Source organism: Neophocaena asiaeorientalis, unplaced genomic scaffold, assembly GCF_003031525.2.
Source record: "Neophocaena asiaeorientalis asiaeorientalis breed wild unplaced genomic scaffold, Neophocaena_asiaeorientalis_V1.1 scaffold676, whole genome shotgun sequence".
NCBI lineage: Eukaryota > Metazoa > Chordata > Mammalia > Artiodactyla > Phocoenidae > Neophocaena > Neophocaena asiaeorientalis.
In genome coordinates, this window is record NW_020173914.1 from 669842 (window position 1) to 694805 (window position 24964).

Here is a 24964-nt window from a genome sequence, read left to right on the forward strand (position 1 = left end):
ATTTCAAAGTTACCTTTCAATCAAACATATCCAAATTGCCATGCAAAAAGAAAAAAAAAAACTATCCTATAAAGTAAATAAAAAATAACTGAAGCCATGTTTGAATGAATAAACACTGCTTAAATTAGGCAGAATCTCACAGAATCTTGATCCTATACCCAAGTGAGGTAGAGAGTAGCCAGAATAATAAAACACTGTATTTAAAGCAAGAACAAAAGAAGAATCTAATATCTTTACTTTTTCCTATTAAAATATTAACAACAACAAAAAAATACACCAGGACTTGGTGAAGTTACTGACAATCCTCCAAATATAAAATCTCAGAAATATATACTGACATAACAATCCTTAAACACTTGAAATAATACTTGCCATCATACCCAAAGTTGTAGGAGAAGGCTTAAATAACTAAACAAACTAAGTACCATAAATTAAATTTCATTCGGAACTATAAGGGATCTTACCTAACTGAAGATGAAATCATAAAATTCTGAAAAGCAAAAGGGAAGTTCTTGATAGGTTCATGTCTCATGGAAAAACTTAAAAAAAAAAAAAAAAAAAGCTAACCAGGGGAACAGCAGATGCTCTTAGAAAGTGCTCAGAAACCAAGTTGGCCAGCAAAATGCTTTCATTCCTAGTAGACTAAAATAAAATCTAAAGGAAAATTAAGTCCTTAGAAACCAAAATTATCATCAGCCCCAAATAATACGTTTCAGTTGTGTCTATAAACAAAATACATCTCAGAATCTATTTAAGAAAATCTTGAAAATATTTGTCATTTTCAAAGACAGAGGAGTCAAGGAAAATTAAATAAATACGTGTATAACAAACTAGGGAGGCAAAAATGGAAAACATTTTCTTTAAAGTGTAAATTCAGCTTTGAATAATATTTTCCTTTTTGAAATTAGATTCAAAATAAGTTCACAAGAATGTTTTCCATTGCTTTAATTATAAAGAAGTTTGTCAACCATCCCAATTTCAAAATATTATGGCAAACAACTTGAAACCAAGTTTTTATATCATTATTATCATTTCCATTTGATATTAATAGGATATATCCATACCTCCATTTTAGCATTTGTCCACCGAGGTACTTCTACAACCATATTAAACAAATTCTGCAATTTAAAAAAACAACAAAGAAAAGAAATTTAAAAGTTTGCCTTCCTTTATCTTTTCACTTATCTCCTGCATGAGAATGCTTTAGTCTTTTTCCCACAAAAAATGTCAAGCGTCTGCATCATATGTCTGCCTATGCCTCAAATTCCTTCTAAAAAATTATCGAAGTTGTTTAAAACACAACAGAATTTAAACCTGATCGTGTCACTTGCCCACTACTGTACAGTGTTAGGAGTTGCTACATTTCTGGAAATACCTTTGCAGGGTAGTGAAAGAACCAGAATGAAGCCAGGAAACTTGTTTCAATTTTTATTTTCCAGCTAAAATAGGAGCGAGAGCTGAATGTGTCACTTTTCCAGTCTACAAAGTAAGTGTGATAACCTCCTTCCTCACCCCACACAAGGTTGTTGTGAAGATGAATTACATATTTTAAATGAAAATACAGACAATTATGAAGTATTTTTAAAATTATAAAACAATATTTAAATCCAAGTTATTATGATATAATATAAAATTAAGGCTATTGGTATAGGTAGTTATAAAGCTTACAAAGAGTTTTAAAGCTTAGCTTGCATATCTAGTGATCTCTGGTTCCCTAAAGTTATAAAAGGACCACTGCTTCTTTTTAGCATTTCTGAACTTTGCAGAGTACTTAAAACAAAGGAGACTCTACATCAGTGATGGGTAAAAATAATTTCCTACAGTAATGGCCTCACAAAGAGAAAGTCTTACAGGTAAAGTTGACTTGTATGCCATTCTGATATCAGTAACCAACAACTTATCAAAGCAATGGTTTAAAACAGTCCTACTCCAAGTGTGGTCATGGACCAGGGCTAATCTGTAATCTGTTACTGGTTCATTTAGAAACATTTATAACAATCTGACAGAGTACTTTTTATGACTGTTGAACCTAATAATAAAAATTTGGCACTTGAATTACACTTTTCTAATAATTCATTTTGATTGTATTTTTTTAAAGTATCAGTTCACAACAGATTAGAAATAAACAAAAAAACTGTCCTTCACCACAGATCATTTGAGAAGCAGTGGTTAAATATACTTATTCTCAACTGTGTCACACAGCAAAATCACCTGGAGAGCTGTAACCGAGTAAAAAAAAAGAAAAAGATTTTTAGAGCCCCATCTCCTACATTTTTTTTTTTTTTTTTTTTTTGCGGTATGCAGGCCTCTCACTGTTGTGGCCTCTCCCGTTGCAGAGCACAGGCTCCGGACGCGCAGGCTCAGCGGCCATGGCTCACGGGCCCAGCCGCTCCGCGGCATGTGGGATCTTCCCGGACCGGGGCACAAACCCGTGTCCCCTGCATCGGCAGGCGAACTCTCAACCACTGCGCCACCAAGGAAGCCCTCTCCTACATATTTGAATTCAATGGTTCTCAGGTGGAGCCAGGGCACTGCTTATTTTTAAAAGCATTCCAAGCAATTTTCATATGCAGCCAGAGTTGAGAACCTCTGGTTTAAAGCACTGGTAAACAATATCTGGGGCTTTCTTAGTGAAACATGAATGCTATTAATTCAAAGAATGCCATTTATACAATTAAATATAAATCAAGCCACAAAAATAATGATGGTTTTTAAGTTCTTCTAGATAAGACTAAAGTTTACAAGTGACAAAACTGCATACTCATAACGAGATAAGGAACAAAGCTGAGAATGAATTCTCAACAATTGCTCCTTAGAAGTATGTCTCATACCTATCTTAGCAACCTTATACACAGGCCTGCTGTTATGTTTCATTTTCTATGCTCTTTCATGAGGTACCCCAGCACCTGTTTAAATATGTCTGAAGTAGCTGTTAAAAAGAAAAACCTAAGGAAATGACAGATGTTCACATAATTTATTCATCCCTGAAAGTCTGGCTATAAGAGAACAAATGCATGCAGATGAATACTCAGAGGTGACAGAGAAGACAAAGCTAGTGACAATCCTTTTACACAAGGACACCTACCAAAAGCACTCAGAGAGACTTGAATTACACCAAAAGAACAATGGATCAGGTTTGAATTTTAAGCCTGCAAACTGCACTCTCCCTCATCATTTGTTTCTGATCACTAGGAGTGTATTTCCAGCCTGTTTTTCTTCTCTCTGCCTAAAATGCATACGACCTGTAATTTTTTAAAGGCAATGTTAGTCTGGTTATCCTAGGATTAGTGTAAATTACAAACCAAAAATGGCCTGCTGCAATTTATTAGAAAATCACAAAGATACAAGGGGACACATTTCAAATTCAGAAAGTTGAATATGGGTCAGGGGCATTTACTTCCTCCTTCAGTTCTTTTCTTTCTATTATTCCCTTCTATTTTTATTGCAGGGGAAAAAAAAAGATGAAAAAGCAGTCAGTAGATTTTATATACTTGGGGAAAAAAATGAGAGGAAATCACCCTTCTATCCTCTTTCTCTTAAAATATCAAATAAACTTTGGATTTGACACTAAAAGCAAAGGTAACAAAAGCAAAAATAAATAAATGGGAATACATTAAACTAAAAATCCTGCACAGCAAAGAAAACCATCAACAAAATGAAAAGGCAACCAATGGAATGGAAGAAAATAAGTCATAAATCTGTTAAGGGGTTAATATACAAAATACATAAAGAAATCATGTAACTCAACAGCAAAAAACCAATCCGATTAAAAAATGGGCACAGGTCTTGAATAGACACTTTTCCAAAGAAGACATACAGATGGCCAGCATCACTAACCATCAGGGAAATGCAAATCAAAACCACTATGAGATAGATGCTCATTGCCTGTTAGAATGACTATCATCAAAAAGACAAGAAATAACAAGTATTGGCAAGGATGTGGAGAAAAGGGAACCCTTGTGCACTGTTGGTGGGAATGTAAATTGGTGCAGCCTCAATGGAAAACAGTATGGAGGTTCCTCAAAAAATTGAAAATAGAACTAACATATAACCCAGAAATCCCACTTTGGGATATATATCCAAAAAAAAAATGAAAACAGGATACTGAGCAGCTATTTACACTCCTGTGCCCATTACAGCATTATTCACAATAGTCAAGACACGGAAACAACCTAAGTGCCTGTCAACAAGTGAATGAACAAAGATGTTGTATACATGCAAGGGAATATTATTCAACCATGAGAAGGAAATCTCGCCCTTTGTGACAGGATGGATGAACCTGGAAGGTATTACGCTCACTGAAATAAGCCAGAAGGAGAAAGACAAATACTGCATGGCATCACTTATATGAGGGATCTTAAAAATTTTTTAAAGCCGAATTCATATAAAGAGAGTAGAAAAGTGGTTGCCAGGGCCTAGGGGGTGGGGGAAATAGGAGAGAATTTAAAAAAACAAAATACAAAAAAACCCTCAAATCAGGTAGTCTCTGACACACAAACTATGTAACTAAGAATTAAATGTTAAGTTGGCTGTGTGTACTCAGAATACATTTCTCCCACTGACACAACTATTTCCAGTTTAACATCTGAAGTCTCTAGGAACCTATAAAGACTTGAGCCCCTGAATGTCTATTCACCCAACATCTAGAGCAATGGTTCTCAAACTTCAGGTGTATAGGATGCCCTGGAACACTTGTTAAACATGTAGACTAGCCAGTCCCCAGCAAGCAGAGACTCTCATTTAGTAGATATGGAATGCACCAGGAATCAGAAATTTTAACAAGGGCCCTAAGCAGTTCCAATGCAGATGGCTTAGGACCATTTTGACAAACGCCAGTTTAGGAGAATACAAGATGGGGGGCAGGCAAAGGTGACAGGAATTAAACAGCCCCACAGCTATGTTTGGAAGTGGATTCAAAGGCTGGGGTCATAAGTTTCAGCCAGATGAGAGACTAGATAGCAGTAAGGTTGGAAAGGGAAAAGAAGGCTAAGGAAGTGGCAGGAAAAGCTGCCTGGAAACAGGAAGATAAAAAGGTATCAACAGCAAGAAATGTTCTGATCCTAAGCCAAGAAATATTAAAAGTTTGACAGTCACATACTTGAAAGATTGATTTAGAATGTATTTATTTTAGCATATAGTTGGTATAACTTTTTTTTTTTCTTCTCTACCCACAAAAGAGTTGTTCCTGGATCCTAGAATAGTCAGATTCATAAACAGAAAGTAGAATAGTGGTTAGGGGCTGCATGGAAGCGGGAATGGAGAGCTTTTGCGTAATGGGTACAGAGTTTCAGTCTGGGAAGATGAAAAAGTTCTGGAGATGGATGGTGGTGATGGTTGCACAACATGCTAAAGTACTTAATGTCACTTAAAGTATAGTTAAAAAGTGTACAATAAATAAAATGCTAAGTGTTATGTTATGTATATTTTACCACAAGGGAAAAAAAGTAAAATGGTAATATTGTCCCTAGCTGCCTTAAAGAGTTACTAGAAGCAGAAAAACATCAGAATGCACACAAAAGTTTTGCAAGGGAGAATAATTCAGAATCATTTTACAAATGCAAACTATCATCAAGGTCTTTAAAAGACAATGTAAGTGAGACACACAAATAAAAACCTTTAGATATACCTCATATTCATCATTTCGTGCTCTCTTTGTAGGAATGCCATTTTCCTATAAAAGAAAAGATGGTTATTAGAGAAATTCAATTCAAAAATACAATGAGGTACCACATCACACTGGTCAGAATGGCCATCATCATAAAGCCTACAAATAATAAATGCTAGAGAGAGTGTGGAAAAATGGGAACCCTCCTACACTGTTGGTGGGAATGTAAATTGATACAGCCAATATGGAGGACAGTATGGAGGTGCCTTAAAAAACTAAAAATAGAGCTACCATATGATCCAGCAATCCTATTCCTGGGCATATATACGGAAAAGACAAAAACTCTAATTCGAGAAGATACATGCACCCCAATGTTCATAGCGGCACTATTTACAATAGCCAAGACATGGAAGCAACCTAAATGTTCATCAACAGATGAATGGATAAAGAAGATGTGGTATATACATATAATGGAATGTTACTCAGCCATAAAAAAGAATGAAATAATACCATTTGCAGCAACATGGATGGAACTAGAGATCATGATACTAAGTGAAGACAGACAGAGAGAGACAAATACCATATGGTATCACTTACATGTGGCATCTAAAAAAATGATACAAAAGAACTTATTTACAAAACATAAGTAGACTCACAGTGATAGAAAACAAACTTATGGTTACCAAAAGGGAAAGAGGAGGAGGGATAAATTGGGAATTTGGGATTAACAGATACACACTACTATACATAAAATAGATAAACAACAAGGACCTACTCTATAGCACAGGGAACTATATTCAATATCTTGTAATAACCTATAATGGAACAGAATCTGAAAAAGAATATATATATATTGTGTGTTTGTGTGTGTGTATACATATAAAACTGAATCACTTTGCTGTACACCTGAATCACTGTAAATCAACTATACTTCAATTTAAAAAAGAAAGTATTTATGACTGTGATATTTCATGAAAGAATACAGCTGCATTGACTGCAGAGCAATGAAAATATGCCTATTGAATAAACACTCCACTACAGAGGCTTCCAGGAACCTGATTCAACAGAGAATCCACCAAATGCCCACTTCATTTTTCTCTCAGCATTTGCATCCCCAGTGCATGAGCATGAAAGTGTTTCACAAAACAAATTATCAGAAAAGCTACATCTCTTTCAAGTATATTTTCCTAGTTTTTATAAAACAAGCAAAGGCTCTGTTCAGTCTTTAAGGAAAGACTGGCAGTTTCCAGTGACTATGCTTAAAACAGTCATTTCATTATTGAAATGAAACTTCAGGGAGTATGACTAACAAGCCATGAAAGTACTCGGCTGCACCTCCTGCCTGTGATTTCCACCAAGGTGTGATTACTGTGCCTCCATCAAGCACTTTTAAATTAAGAGTGTATGGTGGGTTGAGAAGAAAAATTATGCCATTCTCAAATGCTCACACATTATATGTAACTTTTACACACCAAAACAACTAGTGGAGGAAACAAAAACTAACAAAAAAACAATTATTCCAAGCCGGCCCGGAAACATTATTCCTGTTCCTAAAATACCACCACCCAAAGTATAAGGTGCAACCATTCTACCCATTAGGACTGGGAACCAGGGAAACCTATTTACATAACCACTGTGTGTACCAGTCTCCAAAAGGCCCAGAATTCACCAGTATAGCCTGTTATACTTCGTCCTGCCCTATCCTCAATTTTTCATAAGCCCAAATCTCATGTTCCCCAAAACCCATCCTCCTTAGGCAGAATATTATGCCCACTGGGATGTTTAAAGCCTACTCTTTGTTCCACCTCCACCCCTACCTACTACATGATTCCTCCAAATATTATTATCATCATTGTTATTGTGATCAGGTATAAAGATTTTGTCACAGTGCACCTGAAGCAGCACCCACCAGTCACTCCTACCCTCCTTACCCTATTCTAGTTTTCGAGCACATAACATTATCGGATTGACTTGTTTATTTTCAGGTTGTTAGTCTCCTCCGGCTGAGTGGGAACTATATTCACTTTATTTACCACTGCAACTCTAGTGCTTGGAATACTGTCAGCCTCCTAATAAGCATGCAATAACTGTTTACTGAATGAGTAAGTCTATGAATAAATAAATAGATGAATGCACGCACTTTTGGCCAAAATCAAAGAGAATTTTTGGGAGACGTGAGATATCTAGGTTGGATAGCTCACTGGCCACAACAAAACACAAAACACATGGACACACACACATACACATACACACATTCACACACACACACAGTACTGTGGAGTTCTTTCTGCCCTCTCATTGGTTTCTTTCTCTCTCCAGATTACATGACTCCTTGTCCTGTAGCTGAATACTCCTCGGAAGTAATGAGCTAGAAGAATTACACAAGAGCAGTTAAGATACAGGCTTTGTAGAAAAGGGTACCCCTGTTGCCGAGCATCCTTTTCCTCGCTCTTTCTGGGAAAATTATTTATAGAAAATTCTACAAACATTATAGGAAATGACTATGGTTTTAAATGTGTTTGTAAATAATAGTTTAGAATAAAATACCTTTCCTTTTGCTTTTTTTTTTTTTTTACTATATCAAGTCACCATCACCTATTGTCTTCTTGACCTCAAACCTGCTATCATTTAAAATAAAGCCTGAAGAAATGTTTAAAAAAAAAAAAAAAAAGATACAGTCTGTGGAGTTAGAGCACCTAAGTTCAAATCTCACCTCCACAGCAAACTAGATTTGTGACCATGAGCAAGGTACTTAACCTCATTAACAAAATAAGGATGATAATAGTAGCCCGGCACATTTTGAAATAATGCAAGTCAAGCTCTGGGCACCGTGCTTGCCTAAGCACTACAAACACTCAATGAATCTTTGCTATTATTCTCCCCGCTGCCACTGTTATGGACAGTCCAGCCCTGCGAAGGGCTGCAAGGCAGCATAAGTCCTACTCCAGAGTTCCAGAACCTTTGGATGATGCCTGACATTCAGCCCCTGATCAAACCAGCCTTGCATCTGAAGCAGCTTCCCACTTCTTCACTGGCCTCTGCCCTCACACTGATCTCCCCACAGTTCTAGAAAACCCCACCCCGCTAACTAGCCCCATAGAATCTCAACCAGGAACATAGTCCTGGTTACTTACTTAACAGATGAAGTCAGCCAATTATTGTAACTACTCAGATTTCAAGAAAAGAACTTCCAGCGTCATGGTGACTACTAACATCCACTGCCAATTATGCCATCTCGCCAGCTACTCAGGAGAGTCCTCGGAAGGCTCCAATATTCCGAGCCCCTCTTAGTTCCACCTTCAGCAGCAGACCTCCCTCTGACCTGACTTACATCCCTTCCACCCTCACATCTGTCAAGTAATTTTAGGTTCTAAAAAACGTCATGGTGACTACTAACATCCACTGCCAATTGTGCCATCTCGCCAGCTACTCAGGAGAGTCTCGGAAGGCTCCAATATTCCGAGCCCCTCTTAGTTCCACCTTCAGCAGCAGACCTCCCTCTGACCTGACTTACATCCCTTCCACCCTCACATCTGTCAAGTAATTTTAGGTTCTAAAAGAATAACTATTCAAAGACTACGATCTTCCCAACTTTATCTTTCTAGCATCTGTCTTGTAGAGTAGGTAAAGAGCATGAACTCTGTGGTCAGAAATGCTAGTTCAAAACCTGGCTCTGGCACTTACCAGCTGCGTGACCTTAGACAAGTCAATAACATGCCTTCGGCTCCAGTGTCCTTAGAGATGATAATAGCAACTCATAAGGATTAAATAAAATGGCATATGTTCACATGCTGGCTAGCGAACAAAATAATTCACAAATGTTATTACTTCTACTACTATTGTTACTACTACTTAAAATAAGCCTCTCGCTAATCTCTTAAATTCTATGCCTTAAATCTTTATTTCTGACCAAATTCTAAGCTTTATCGACTACTAACATCTCTTTCTCCCCAAGTCCTCCTGGAAGAATCCTATTCTTATCCAAATTCTAATTCACGAAGGAGGCTTATAATCCTGTTATGATAACTCTGTTGCCCTTCTCAGCTTCCGACCACATTCTTTCCTTTCAAGATGCTTCCAAAAAGTATTTTATGGTGATATGAGAAGTACATATTTTCATGCCCCAAACAAGTTAAAACAATACCTCTTCAGAGTCCGCCTTCAGAGGAATATCATGAAAGGGGGAAATGTAGTGACCAGCTACATTCTCTGCAAAGGAAAATAAACAAAAACACAGAATTAAAGCAATGGACTATCTTGTTCTTTAGAGCAATTATACTCTTACCCACTTTTACATTTTAAACAAGTTTTTAATGTTTTTTTTCAAAATTAACTTTAACTCCAAATTTAAAGTTTAATTCAACTTTTAAAACTTGTTCCAATCTGATGACCAAAGAGAAAAACAGGAGTCCCCCCTTATCTTCAGGGGATACATTCCAAGACCCCAATGGATGCCTGAAGCTGTGGATAGTAACCCTACATATGCTTTTTTTTTTTCCTATACACACATACCTATGATAAAGTTTAATTTATAAATTAGGCACAGTAAGAGAATATCCGAATTGCCAGCATCACTACTCTTGCGCTTTGGAGCCATTATTAAGGAAAATAAGGATTACCTGAACACAAGCTCTGTGATGCCTGGTCAGTGGGTCTGACAACTGAGATATCTACTAAGGCTGGACAAAGGTATGACTCATGCCCAGGACAGGGACGAGGCAGGACAAAACAGGACAGCACCAGATTTCATCACACTACTCAGAATAGTGTGGCACACAATTTAAAACTTATGAAATATTTACTTCTGGAATTTTCCATTTAATATTTTCAGACCACATATGACCAAGGGTAACTGAAACTGTGAAAAGCAAAACCACAGACAAGTGGGACTGCTGTACACAACAAATCAACCATATTTGGGTTGCTGAAACCATTTACTTATTCCTGTGGCTTAAACATCCAAAGAAAAATATGTCTAAATTAGACTAAAACCCCAAATATGAAAAATCTTACTTTCGAAAAGAGACTGATTAATAAGTGAAATGGACTAAAACTGATGTCAATTTTCCCGAGAAACCTAGCAATAGAATTCCTAATTTCCACCTACAATTCACATGAACAAAGGATTAAAGGTCCTACCAAGTTAAAAGAAACGAATCATTTGTTCCACTCAAAGTGATAAGGATGCTAATATTAAGGTAAGCTTAAAACAAAAATTTCAATAACAGAAAATATTTTATCCTCATTGCATACTGAAATGTATATATAAAATACCTTTAAAAGTATATATTATTTAAATAAAATACAATAAGCCAATGCATACTTTTGTTGGAATGCATGTTTCCAAAAGCTGGGCTTAATACAGCCATAAAAAATTTTCACTTTGCAATTTCTTAAGTCAGGGTATGTTCTACTTCTGGCCTGCTACTTCTTTGGTATAATTTTCAAATTCAGACTTTAAAAATATCTTAATAAATAAAATGAGGACTGGCTGACACTCCAGTAGCAATGAGTATACCTAGCACCCAAATCTTGGCTTCTAAATACCATTCTCCAATGAAAAGAACTAGGGCTTCTTGAAGAATGGGCTGATTCTAAGGCTGGGGCAAAGAATATACAAGATGAGCCTGGAATATCCTGCACTACCAGAAACCAACCAAGTGTTCAAAACGAAAGGCTGGAGGTATGTCAAAGGGAAATGGAGCCAACCTGAAAGAGTTCCCAAAGGCCAAAGCTGGAACAAGTTGAGTGACAAAATAAATAATGGGTATGGGCAAACCTTGGAGATACTGTGGGCTTGGTTTCACAGTGCATATAAAAGTTATGTTTACATTACACTGTAGTCTTCTAAGTGTGCAACAATATTATATCTTAAGAAACAATATATATACCTTAATTAAAAAATACTTTATTGCTAAAAAATCACCAACCATCATCTGAGCCTTCAGTGAGTCGTACTGGTAAAACCAAAGATCATTGATCACATATCACCATAACAAATATTGCAAGAACTATGAAAATGTGACACAGAGACACCGAATGAGCAAATGCCACTGGGAATTGGCACCAACAGACTTGTACAACACAGTGTTGCCACAAAACTATTTGTAAATAACACAATATCTTCAAAGTACAACAAAGTGCAATAAAATAAGGTATGCCTGTATTGAATCATAACCCAAAGTATACAATAAATATACGTGAGTCCACAGTAATACAAATAAATGATTGTATAAATAAATAAATGAGGGGTAGGAGACAAATCCTACTTTCAGAAAAATTCTAAACAATATATGTAGATGTCCTCCCCTCCAAGAAGTAAAGCTTACCCTGTCCCCCCAATTGTGGACTGGACTTAGTGGCTCACTTCCAAAGAATAGAGTATGGAAGGGGAAAAACATTTCAGTGGAGAACGCTTGACAAGCAGTACCCTTAACCAAGTGATCAAGGTTAATATCACCAGTCATGTTCATAGCATGTACCTCCTGATATGCCATGATGAGAAGGGTACTTCACTTCTGTCACACTCTTCCCCCAAACCCAGAACTCCAGTCTCATCGTGAGAAAGACATCAGACACACCCAAACTGAGGGACATTCTACAAAATACCTAACCAATACTGTTCATAAATTTCAAGGTCATTAGAAAACAAAAAACAAGGAACGACTGAGAAGTTGTCAGATTAGAGGAAACTAAGGAAATATAATGACTAAATGCAATGCGGTACCCTGAACTGGATCATGGGACAGAAAAATGACATTAGTGGAAAAACCAGTGACACCCAAATAAAACGTGGAGTTGAGTTAATAGTATGTACCAATGTTGGTTTCTTAGCTTTGACAAATGTACAGTGGTAATGAAAGATGTTAACGTTAGGGAAAACGTGGTAAGAGATATACTGGAATTCTGTACTACTGTTGCAACCTTGCCAGATCTAAAACTATTCCAAAATAAAGTTTATTTAAATAAACAAACGAAAAACAAGCCATGGCTTCAGTCCAATAAAATTAGAAGTATATAACTTAATAATGGCCTCCACTCCACCAAAATTTTATTTCCTCTTCTCATGCTGTGTGAGTTTTCCTTAGCACTTATCAATAGACTAAAGTTCTTGAAGATTTTTGTTGTTGTTGTTTGTTGCTGTTTGCTCTGTTATGCTCTCTACTGGATCCCCAGCATCCAGAAAAGTTTCCAGCACTTAATAGGCATTCAGTAAATATTTGCTGAGCAAATACCTCTATTACTATTTCATTTTTCTGTACAAGCTGTTAATGTAATTTTTCTCTTCCCACCCTAGCAACAAGGTAACTCACGAAGGACCCCAGTGCACAAAGTAGGATAAAGATGAGAAAAAGCACACAAGTGGCAAAGGGTATAAAACTCACTATGATCTGTAAAGCTCTTTTCCATCAGTTAAAAAGGATGCATCTCGAAAAAAAAGAAGTCTTCTCTTTTGCATACCACATCAAATTTCAAATTCTGTGCCTGATTTTAAAGTCTTCTATGAGCAACACAAGAACAGAAAGAACAAAATTATCAGTCTGTTGCTTGATTATTTACTTTTCTATAAATAACAAGGATACTTAAGTGGGTCACATTTACATATTTTTTATTAAAATAAAATGTAGTGGTAGGAAATGAAAATGGTACAGCAACTTTGGAAAAGATTTTGGCAGTTTCTTATAAAGTTAAACATATGACCCAGAAATCCTACTATTAAGTACTTAACCAGGAAAAAATGAAAACTTATGTTTGCACAAAATCTTCTAAGTGTATGTTTATAGTGGCTTTACTCAATAACCACAAAAACTGGAAGTAACCCCAATGTCCAACTGGTAAATGGATAAACAAACTGTTACACCCACACAATGGCACTTTACAGAATAGTATATTAGTCCATAATAAAAAGGAGTGAACTACTGATACACACAAGAAAATGAAAAAATCTAAAATCTAATGTGCTAAGTGAAAGAAGCTAGACTCAAACAATTCCATTTAGATGACATCTGGAAAAGGCAAAACTATAGGGATAAAGACCAGACCAGTGGTTGCCAGAGGATGAGGGTAGAGGGTGGAGTTGACTTGAAAGAGGGGCCACAGGAAATTTTGGGGAGTGATAGACTGTTCTGTATCATGATTGTGATGATATTTAAATGAATCTATATTTCTACTAAAACTCAGAACTGTTCACCAAAAAGAAGAGTGAATTTTATCCTATGTAATTTTTAAAATAAGTATATATGGAGCAAATAAAAAAAAGATGGCAATTAAGAAAAATATAGTATATTAACATATAAATAGAAACACTTATTCCAAATAACAATCAACCATCTGTGATCCTTTTCTCCACTTTAAGTCACAAAGATAAGGTAGAATTTTGAAGAGAAGATGTAATCCTTTAGCATATTACTTCAGTTGTTACATTTGGAACCTATCATTGTGATGGAAATTAACAATAATCTCAGCTCTAAGAATTCAGGAAGTTGTACAAACCAGGAAAGTTTGTTATTAAAATTAATGAAGTACAGGAAACTTGACAGAATAGCTAGGCTGCCTTTGTAATTAAGGGTAAATGATACCTTTGGCACACTGATTTTGTGTTAAGTTTCCCTAAAGCTCTCGTTAACTGGGGACAAGCCCCAACAAACTTATTAAGATGTTAAGAGGAGCACATGCTACTCAAGTATGAGGAAAAACAGGACTAGACTAGGCTGTGATCACTAAAATCTAAAGATCTGTGAGAAGCGTGCTTAGATATCTCTTTCTTTAAATTGGGATCTAAATATATTCAAACACTAAGGTAATGCCAATATATATGTTAAAATTGTTTTCTAATTGCCATTTTGGAAGGTAAAAAATATATAAATGTAAGTGAATGGTCTGACTCAGATAACCAAACCTACTAGAAGCCACTTGGATCATGAAATAGTTTAAATAAAGACATAATAATAAAGAAAAAAAGAAGAATTTCTGGGAAAATAAAATAGGGCCTTAGATATCTGATAATCGTAATGCCTTGATGAGCAACATACCAATAAATTTGCACAGGAGCAATGAATACAGAGGCCAAGAATCTGCCATGTTATTTGCTGAGCTTGATTAAGTCACTCGATTTCTCTGAAACTTAATTTTCTCAATTTTCTTCAATTAAGTAAGATACAATTTAGTACTATGTAAAAGGCAACGTACTAGATGCCAGAATACAAAAGTGCTAAAATGTGAGCAATGCCCACAGGTAAGACAGGGCGAGTACTACATGTTATCAGGATCAGAATCATCCTGTAAATTTAAAAATAAAGGAGTCCTCTTGGCACAATGAGAGAGCTAACCACTGACCTAGCACACAAAGGAAGGCTGAGAATCCATTAAAAGTTTTCTAGAGTCAGTGATATAAGTATGCTATTAGGCTCCACTTAAAGGGTATTAAGATTCTCTAAAGGTGGATTTAAAGATAGGTACAGGTATTCCCTGCTTTTTGAAAAGTTTGCTCTACGCCACTTCACTTTTACAAAAGACCTACATTAGTACCTGTTTTTGCTAACAGAAAGAAATCCTAAGAGGATTTTCACTTTTACAAAAAAAGGCAAAAATCGAAAACAGCATTCGGTGTGTTTTTCAGCAGCTCTTAGAGAGGCAGCAAGCACCCCTGAGCAGTGAGAGTGGCCAGCCAAGCTCCTTCCCTGGGAACTATATACTCATCATCTCAGCAGCAAGCTGCCATAGCTTTGAACTGTGTCTGTGAGCACCTGTGCTTTCTCTCCATTTATTTTGTGCATTCATTAGCAAGATGTATCCTAAGGTATTGCTTCTTTGCTTTATGCCATTTCGGCTTACGAATGGTTTCATAGGACTGCTCCCTTTCTGGATAGTGGAGAAACCTGTACTACCTATCCTGATCAACTATAAAATGAACAGGGTAATCCATATTATACCTATGAGGCATAGACAGAGAGACACGGTACATGCAGCAAGCACTGTGGTAATCACCTTGTAAAGATACAACTGAAGCACAGATTAGAAATAGCCCTTTCTTAGAGCCTCAGAGAAAACTAGCAATAAATCTTAAGTTTGAACTTCATTATCTATAGCTCAGACTGGTTGCTTCTTTACATTTGAAACCAAGTCGTTGCCAATTTATTTTTATAAATATCTATTTTGTTGTTGTTTAAACAAAGCAATGCATGTGCATGGTTAAAAAAAGTCCCCACCTCTCTCCAATCCAGCTCCACTCTAGAGCAACCCACCTAGGCCTCCTTAACTTACTTTAGATCTAGATGTTATCTTCATCTCCCTAAATAATATATTTATATGGTTAGTTTTTAATTTACAATTTTAGAATATTGTCTACTGATTTCAGCTCTGAGAGGTAAGTTTAGTTTATTTGACCCCAACCTTTCCCTTTAAATTCTCTATTGGCCAATCTTAATACTTCACAGCTTTATTCCTTGCTCCACCAAACATATACAGTATTTCTTGACTCAGCTAACTGGTTTTTTACCTCTCTTCATCCTTCTCTCTTCTAATTTTATCTTCTGCACTTTTATTTTTTCAAGGCTCATAAAATGTTCTATAATCACACTGAGTTTTCTATGCTTTTCCTGTTAGTATATTTCCTAAGATTAAGAAAAATCTGAATTACTTGTTAAACAGATCGCTGGACCCCCATATCTAATCAGAATCTTAAGGAGAGAAATCTGGATATCTGTATTATTAGCAAGCACCCCCAAATAATTCACATAGTCAGGCAAGTTTAAGAAACACTGTCTGTGTGTTGATTTTTGGCCAGGTAGAATGTCATAAATAAATTTCCTTTCTTGTTCAGCTTCTATGACTTGTGCTTCTAATTTTCTTCCTTCCATTGTCAGTCATAATCATATTTATCAATTATTCAAATGTCTCACAGCTTCCATAAAAACTATGGAATTCTCTGTCTACCCAAGCGGCTCCCTTTGGAAATCTCATTCTTCCTGTTGCAATCTGGATTGGAAGCTTTCTTGGCACCCTTAGACTCTGCTTTGTTGGTTTCCAGCTTAGATCTGTTTTCTGGATCCCATGCATTCACCTTTTTTGGTTTACTTACATGTTTTGCAGAAGCATATCCCTAACTTGTGTTGTGTAAGAAAGGATTCATGGGAGGTAAATTTCCCAAGTCCTTAAATGTCTGAAACGTCTTGATTCAGTCTTTACCCTAGATTAATGGTTGCCTGGGTAAATTCTAGAAGGAAAATCATTTTCTCAGAACTTCAAAGGCATTACTCCAGTTGCTGAGCTTTCAGCGCTGCTGGGTCAGTCAGATACCAGTTTGATTCTCAGTCCTCTGCAGGTGACCTGTTCTCCCTCCCCACCCCCGACCCCAACCCCAGGGACTTTTAGGTTCTTCTTTATAAAAGCTTCAGTTTTCAGAGATTTCACAAGAAAGTGTCTGGGACTCAGAATACTTGGGTACTTCAATTCTTAGATCTCTTCCACTATTCCTTGGAAAATTCTTCTTCGTTTTGTCTGTTCTTTTTCTTCTGGAACTCATATTAGCCAAATGTTAGGATTCCTAGATTAAATCTCTATGTCTCTTCTTTCTTCCTCATTTTTTTGCTGTCTCAGACATTTTGTTTACTTTCTGGTAGATTTATTTACCTTATGTTCTAACTTCTCTGTATCAGCCTTCTAGGACTGCTATACCAAATTAGCACACACTTGGTGGCTTAAAACAATAGAACACCATTCAACCCACTACACCGTCCACTGACTTCTTTGTCTTAACAATCACAATTTTAATTTCCAAGAGTTCTTGTTCTTTGATTGCCTTTTCTTCACAGCCTCCTCTTCCTTCTTAATGGGTGCCATCGCTTCTGAAATCTCAGAGGACACCCATGCGACTTTGAAAAATTCAAGTTCTCTTTCTACTTTCTTTTTTTCCCATTTAGCTTATGAGGTTTTCTTAAAATCATTCATTCAGTAAATATTTACTGAACACATACAGTATCCCAAGCACTGTTTTAGGTACTAGGTATACAAATTCCTTGCTTTTACGGAACTTATACTCTGGTGGGGGAGGCAATGCATAGGAGCAATGAAGATGTTTTCAACTCTAGCAGGTACAGGGCAAGAAAAGAGGGAAAAAGAGAAATATGGAAATGCCAGGGAAGATCTCTCTGATAGGTAACACTTCAGCACAGAGCTGAAAGAAGTGAGGACGTGAGTCAAGCAGACATCTAGACAGGAACACTGCATGCAGAGCAAGCTCAGAGGCAAGAATATGCACGGCGTGTCTGAGAAACGGCCAGGAGGCCAGGATGGCTGGAGCACAGTGATCAAAAGGAAGAGTGGTTAGCAATGAATTCAGAGGGGAAGCCCAGTATCAGGCCACACAGGAACTTGTATACGAGGAGCAGAACCTGGCATGATCAGACGTACATCTTAAAGAATCAAGATGACTTCTGGTGGAAACCAGACTTCAGGGGACAATGGTGGAGACAAGGTGAAGAATCAGGAGGCTACTGCAATTGGTCAAGTGAAAGACAATGGTGACATGGATAGAGTGGCAAGGGTGGGAGTGGAGAGAATTGTCTTCTGCATACATTTCAAAAGCTGGACTGAAGGGAGAAACTAATGAACTAGATATGGGCTAAGAGTAGTGGTGGCCACAACAGTGATTCCTAAGTTACTGCTTATAGGTGAGAAGACAGAAAGAAATAGTTGGGTGGGGGTATGGGACCAGGAGCTCTGTTTTGTATACGTTAACCTTGAGATGCTTCTTAGACGTTTCAGTGGAAATACAGAGTACATTCACTGCATCTGTAAATCTTGAGCTCAAGAAGAGACTAGGGCTAATGTTACACATCTGGGAGGCACAGATGGTATCTCAAGCTACAGGACTGGATGGGATCATCTACAGCAAAAGCAACAACAGAAACTCCAGACCATGGGCCAAAGCCAGCACATGGCCTGTTGTTATTTTTATAAATAACCTTTTGTTGGAACAAAAGCCATACCCATACTTTTACTCTCTGGTTGCTTTTGCCCTGCAACGCAGAGATAAGCAGTTTTAAGAAACCACAGGTTTTGCAAAGCCTAAAATATTTACTATCTGGCCCTTTCCAGAAAGGGCTTGCCAACCCCTGCTCTAGAGAGAGAACAGATAGATAAGTGGGCTAAGAACTGAGTCCTGAGCCGTTTCAAAGGTTAGAGTTCAGATCAGAGGATCCACCAAGGGAGGCTGCTGAAGGAGAAGCCATCAAAAGAAGATAAAAGCACCGTCTCAGAAGGAAAAAGAAAACATTTCAAGGAAGAAAGAGGGCTTCATTGTGAAAATACTGTTGAGAATTCACATGAGATGAGAATTTTAAATTGATCATTAAATTTGCCACATGGAGGTCACCTTTTTTTTTTTCTTTTCCTGTCCTACAGAGCTTTATTTGAGGGATCCACACAAAGGATATCCGCCTCACTTCCATAGCTTCTTGATGGACAGGCTTTGCTCACTCTCCTTCTGCATGACCTTGGCTACTGCCACCTCAAAGTCCTCCTGGGTGACATGGACTCACCGCTCCCATAGTGAGTACAAGCTGGCTTCAGTGCACACACCCTTCACTTCAGCCCCTGACGCTCCTGGCATGAGCTCAGCAATTTTTCTCAGGTTGATCCCCTGGGTCAAGTTCATTTTCCAAGAATGGATCTTCAAAATATCCAGCCGGGCCTCCTCGCTGGGGGTGGGAATTCACGCCGAGCCCAGGATATCAATCCTATTAGTCACCATGATGACCTTGATATTCTTGGTGGCCTCGGAGCCGTCCAGCTGGTTGAGCAGCTCCAGCTTCATGCGCTGGACTTCACTGTCCCCTCTGGAGCCTCTCTCCAGCTGTGAGGAGCCGATGGAGTCAATTTCATCCATGAAGGTGATAGACGGAGCGTGTTCTCGGGCCATAACAAACAGCTCCCTCACCATTCTTGCTCCTTCCACAATGAATTTCTGTACCAGTTCACAGCCAGAGACATGAATGAAGGTATAGTCTGTTTGATGAGTCACAGCCCGGGCCAACAGTGTCTTCCCAGTGCCTGCGGGTCCCTACGGCAGCACTCCCTTGGGCTGCGCAATGCCCGGCATTTCAAAGAGTTCAGGATGCTTAACGGGCAGCTTGATCACTTCTTTGATCTCCTTGATCTGCTTGTCCACCAATCATCTCTTAAGTTGAATCTGGCACCTCTTCCAGCATCATCAGTGACACCAGTGGGTCTACCTTGTTGGGTAGGATCTTGTGCAGAGTGTAGCTGTCATTTCTGAGAGCCACCCAGCAACTGGGTGTCACATCACTGATGTCGATGTTCTTGTCCACGTAGACAACAAAATTGCCCTCAGGACGTACCTTAACCAACACTTCTTCTCATCCATGGTCCCGACTACTTCCCCCACATAGGAGCCCTTTTCCTGCAGCAGCTGTAGCTCTTCCCGCAACAGGCGAACTTTTGCATTAATCTCATTCCTCTGTGCCTGCAGCCTCCAGAGATTTTGGCTCTTATCTTTCACAATCAGCTGGAGTCCTTCAATCTTGGACAGATAATACTGGCAGAGTCCACTGCCTGCCTTCCCCTCTTCCAGCTCCATCTGTTCTGGTCCATCAAGCGCCATCTTCCCTCTTCCGCGGAGACCGCGGGCATCAGAGCCGCCATGGCACCAGGCCGAGGACACCTTTTGGCAAAGCAGTTTGGCAGACAGAGGATGAAACCCTGGCTGAAAGTGATCCCTGACAATTTGGCTAATATTTAATAAGAGGCTAGAAAAGACTGATGTGCACGCAGCGAGCCTTGTTGAACGGCCAGCTTCCCTCGGAGGTGTGTGGGTAAGAAGCTGGCTGTGACACTGGGGCGTTCCCTAAATGTCACAGAGCCCAGAGCTCCGCTGAGCAGCGACACCATCAGGTTGGGCTACTGACCTCCGAACACCTTCAATTTCTGTAGAAGGAACCAGCACATCGCCTAAGCCCCAGGCCTGCATGGTAAACATCTGTGTGCTATTCCATGATAAAACTTAAACTGCTCCCCCTTGTGTCAGGCTCCACATGTCTCTTACTCTCTCTCCAATCTGACATCAACATGTCCACAAACTCTCTAAGGTTCTGCAAAGCAGTTCAGCTTCTTCCGAAACTACAGCCCCCTCAGCACATAGACTTCAGCTGGGACTGTCTCCGTGCTGCTTCATCAATAACCACATCTCCATCTGCTTTTCTTCCTTTATAAATATCTTGAAATCACCGGCTCTGATGGCTCCTTCTTATTTGTTGTTTCAGGGTTATCCTTTTTTATCCACCTACTATCACTTTAATAGGATATTTATGAGGAGGGAGATAAGACAAACAACTGTAGTCACCCTACCATCTTGTTTTGGTATTTCACTTTGTCAAAAATCAGACTACACACCGACTGGGCATAAGCTAATGAATTCTATCAGGCCCGTCAATATACATTAGACATTGCCAAACAGTGTCAAAACTTTCCCTTCGACTGGACTGAAATGAGATTTTATTCTATCATTGTGTAAGTAATCTATATGTTTTTCTCTTGTAACAGCAGGTTGTATCAGGATGAAAGTTTATTACTTGTATTAGCAAGTGAGGAAACTGAATGGACTGCAAAACTTATACCTGATTATATATGTTATACACATCAAATAGTTACATGTATGCTAAGTACCAACATACTATTACGTATCATTACTAAAAGCATTTATAGAGATTCTTATTGGAAGCTGTAGCAATGACAAAAACCAAGTAAATATAACTAACATTTCTATATCCACACAATAACCATTATCATCTACTGTGTCAATTCAAGTTTTATGATATGGGCCAAATTTTTTTAAAAAAGTTACAGGAACTCATATTTAAGACTCAAACACACATTTCATGTAATTCAGTAAATTTTATTAAGTCCAAATGTGTGGTACATTCAATGGCAGATTCCTCCTACTATTCAAATGACATACTTAAAAAACAAAACATATAGTAATTTCAACATAAGCATAGTCTTACTAAAATGATAAATTCATTGTTAAAGAACTGCATGATTCGTTCTCACACTAAATAAAAGCAATCTGAATTACCTGCAGCACTATTTCTCTAAGTGAACCAGTCACCTATCCCATAGTAAGAAAAAAAAATCCGAACTATGAAAAGTGTAGCTTCTCCTCATCCTTTAGGAAAAGTTAAAAAATCTAAAATAATGAATTTTCAAGTTATTAACAAAACAAAAACATGTAGACTACCAAAGAATATTGGCATGCAGTGCTATATGTCTTTGGTCCCATATGAACAAGTCTTACTTCGTTATGATTTCACAACTAATTCAAAAGACTGCAAGTTGGTATCCATGAAAACTGTAAGACTTGGAATTAATAAATCAGGACTTACTCAAAAGTATGCAATTCTATCCATATCCCATTGTTCTCATCCTTCACAAAACGTAACAAGAATTTTGGTCTTAAAGTCAAAAGGGAAAAAGAAATAATTCATATTAAACATTAACCATGTGCCATGTGTGAGACAGTGATAGTCTTTACAAACATGGTCTCATTTAACTGCCACAGCAATTCTATAAAATCATCAGTGCTATCCCCGTTTTACAGATGGAGAAACAGAGCTAAGGGATGTCAAGCGATGCCTAAAATAGTCAAGCCAGGGCTACAACCTAAGTGTTTTGACTATTACTGTAGAACCCAATGCTTCTCAAATAGAATTCCATCAAACTCTAGAGTTACTTAGATGTCAACAAATGTTCTGAGAAACTGGGGCTCTTGGATTCAAAAGTTTGGGACAAGTTACTTTACATAAGAATTTCCAACAACTTTAATATGCACATTGTGACTCCCCAAGGTGATAAAATGAGAAGTGTTTTGCTAATTTATTAAACCATGAAGCTCTTCCTTTAAAGAAAGCCTAGTAACATACCACGGGATGTTTGTGCTCAACCTAGCAGTTTGGAAACGATCAAGTCCAATCTCCTCTTTCCATGGTTTAATAAAATGAGGTACAGAGAGGTTCAATTACTCATGCAACGCCACACAAAACGTTCATTACAGGGCCAGAAGGCCTCATGATTCCCACCAGGATGTTTTTTCCCCTCTGTCACCCTGTCTCACTTCAATACTGTTCCCACAAAGTTCAACACCAATTAAAAGGAAAAGAAAAGTACTGCATCTATCATTTATTCTAATGCTTCTGAATGATGGTAAAGAGAACCATTTACAGAAATGAAATGCCAAAAAGTCTACCTCCCAACTGCACTCGTATTTCAGAGGCTTGGGATATATTTGGAAACGTGGGAAATGATTTCCCTGTAATAATGCTAAATAATACTTTTCAGCCAAGTAGGGCTATATTCATGTTCTTCTTTGAAGGGAGTGAACTGCACCATACTACTGCACATAGATACTGCCGGAGTATAAAACATACAATTTGTGACCACCTTTATAAAGAGCGAATTGTTCACTGTTACCCCTTACCCCTTAATCCTAAAGGGGCTTCCTTTCACTTTGTCCTACCCCTTCCAGCAGGCAGTAAACAGTCTTGGGCCAAGGATGCCATCTGGCGTTTAGTTCAGGAATTGTTCAACCCAACAATACCTTCCAATGACTATCACACCACCTGGCCCCTCCCCCAAACTACATTCTCCTTTCTTCCAATTTTTGCCCATTTACCTCAGTAAAACCTTTTCTCTTCTTTTCTGTCATTTGTTCCAACTGAGTGAAAAAAATATATATGTATTTTATTTGTGGCATTCCAGTTAAAGAAAATCGTGAGTCTGAAATACACTTGCAGCTAAAGAAACAAACCACAGCGAGAGGCCAATATAGCCTCAAAAATACCTAATAGAGGCCCGGCCCCAATAGATAATGTTAAGACTATCTATTATTCATCCAATGTCTCCAAGGACTATCAGCACTAAGAAGGACCTTTAAGATCACTGGTAGGTCAACTGCTTCATTTTACAGCTAAAGAAACTGAACATGTAAGAAATGAAGCCATCACCTGGCCAATCAGCACACAGTGAGTTACAGCAGAGCGAGAACCAAGGCCTAGGACTCCCCATGCCAAAGTCAGTGCTCAGTGGGTTACACCATATGCTCTAGGATCCTCAAGACTATTTTTTCTCAGCCAACATTCAAATAATTTTATTTGAATTTTTTGGTGTTTTTATACTTTCCTTAATTAATTATATTGATATTACCAATCTCTTGAGGTCAGGGCCCATAACTAAAATTTCCTCAGTGCCACGTCTAACAGTGTCCAGCACATTTTATAAATATTTATTGACTTTTTGGTCAATCATTTATTACTGTATTACTTTCACCATTTTATGAGTTAGACAGCTTTCATCTACTTAAAAACCTAACTGCCATTTTGTAACACTGTTTCTATGGAAAGCTGTTCCTCAAACCATTGCTTTGTAACCTTTTGGAACAATCCGTTCAGAAATTTGGGTCTTCTTGTTAATGGTTCCTTTCTACCTGATCAGTCTTGACCAAATTAGGATGGAAAAGAATATGGAGTCAATTCTGAAGAAAATGGGAATTTTAGTATCAACTGCATTATAAGCACAAAACTATTCAAATTCAGCTTTCTCTTCCATAAAATACTCCTCGACCCTAAGCTCAGATAGCATACGTATAAACATTTTATAAATTACAGGTATCAATAATGATCACAAGTATTATTAACAACAGAATTTATATTCTAGACCTGGTGACTAATCATTTGCATACACTATGCCATGTAAGTCTTACCGCCCTATTTTACAGAAGAGAAGAACTAAGGCTCAGCAAGTTAGGAAACTCGTCCAGGGTCCCAGAGCTAAGAGCTAAAGAATCCAGCATTCGAGCTGAGATCTGAAATTCTCTAGAGCTGGTGTTCCTAATAGGTGGGCGATAAGGCAAGGTCGACTTTACAGAAAAAAAGGTACTACTCCCCTCGGGGCTCTGAAATCAGTGAGGCATGAAAGCAACTCAACCAACCTGGCTATTTCACATCATAGCTAACCTACACAGTGAAATATCGGGATGCAAAGAAAAATGAGAATAATGGAGACCTGGGTGTTTTCCCAGCTTAGTCGGCCAGGTCAGTGCCCCAAGTCGCTTCGCCCTCTGGGTTTGCTCAATTTGCGGAGGAGAATGAGCTACTTTGCAACCAGCGAGTCTCTTGATCGTGGATCGCATTCAAGGTGCAAACTCGTGAGTATAAATTCACGTTGCTGGCAGACCCTTCATCAGAGTCCCTGCCCTGAAAAAGAACCACTGGACCTGTCATCTCCGAAGTCCCGCCTCATGGGCGGCCCTCAGCAGGAGTTTTGTTACATCCACTGGGAGGGGGAGGG

The 24964-nt window shown here is 38.1% G+C and overlaps 1 protein-coding gene and 1 pseudogene across 4 annotated transcripts in view; both read right to left on the reverse strand.

Moving 5' to 3' along the window:
* Window positions 1-24964, reverse strand: part of PPA2 (inorganic pyrophosphatase 2) — an 84119-nt gene that overhangs the window by 58844 nt on the left and 311 nt on the right. Inside the window, exons 1-4 of one of the 4 annotated variants that reach the window (XR_003004041.1) lie at window positions 24680-24863; window positions 9750-9814; window positions 5627-5671; window positions 1065-1118 (exon numbers count right to left, since the gene is read on the reverse strand). Coding sequence is in view for 3 of the 4 variants with exons in the window: in XM_024751891.1 (XP_024607659.1) it covers window positions 1065-1118; window positions 5627-5671; window positions 9750-9814; window positions 24680-24806 (291 nt within the window). In the remaining variant the exon portion in view is untranslated. Of the gene's footprint in view, window positions 1-1064; window positions 1119-5626; window positions 5672-9749; window positions 9815-12315; window positions 12342-12990; window positions 13091-24679; window positions 24864-24964 lie in introns of those variants that run through there. The other 3 variants (XM_024751891.1, XM_024751892.1, XM_024751893.1) reach the window with 3 other exon arrangements.
* LOC112404074 (26S proteasome regulatory subunit 8 pseudogene) lies at window positions 19047-20228 on the reverse strand (annotated as a pseudogene).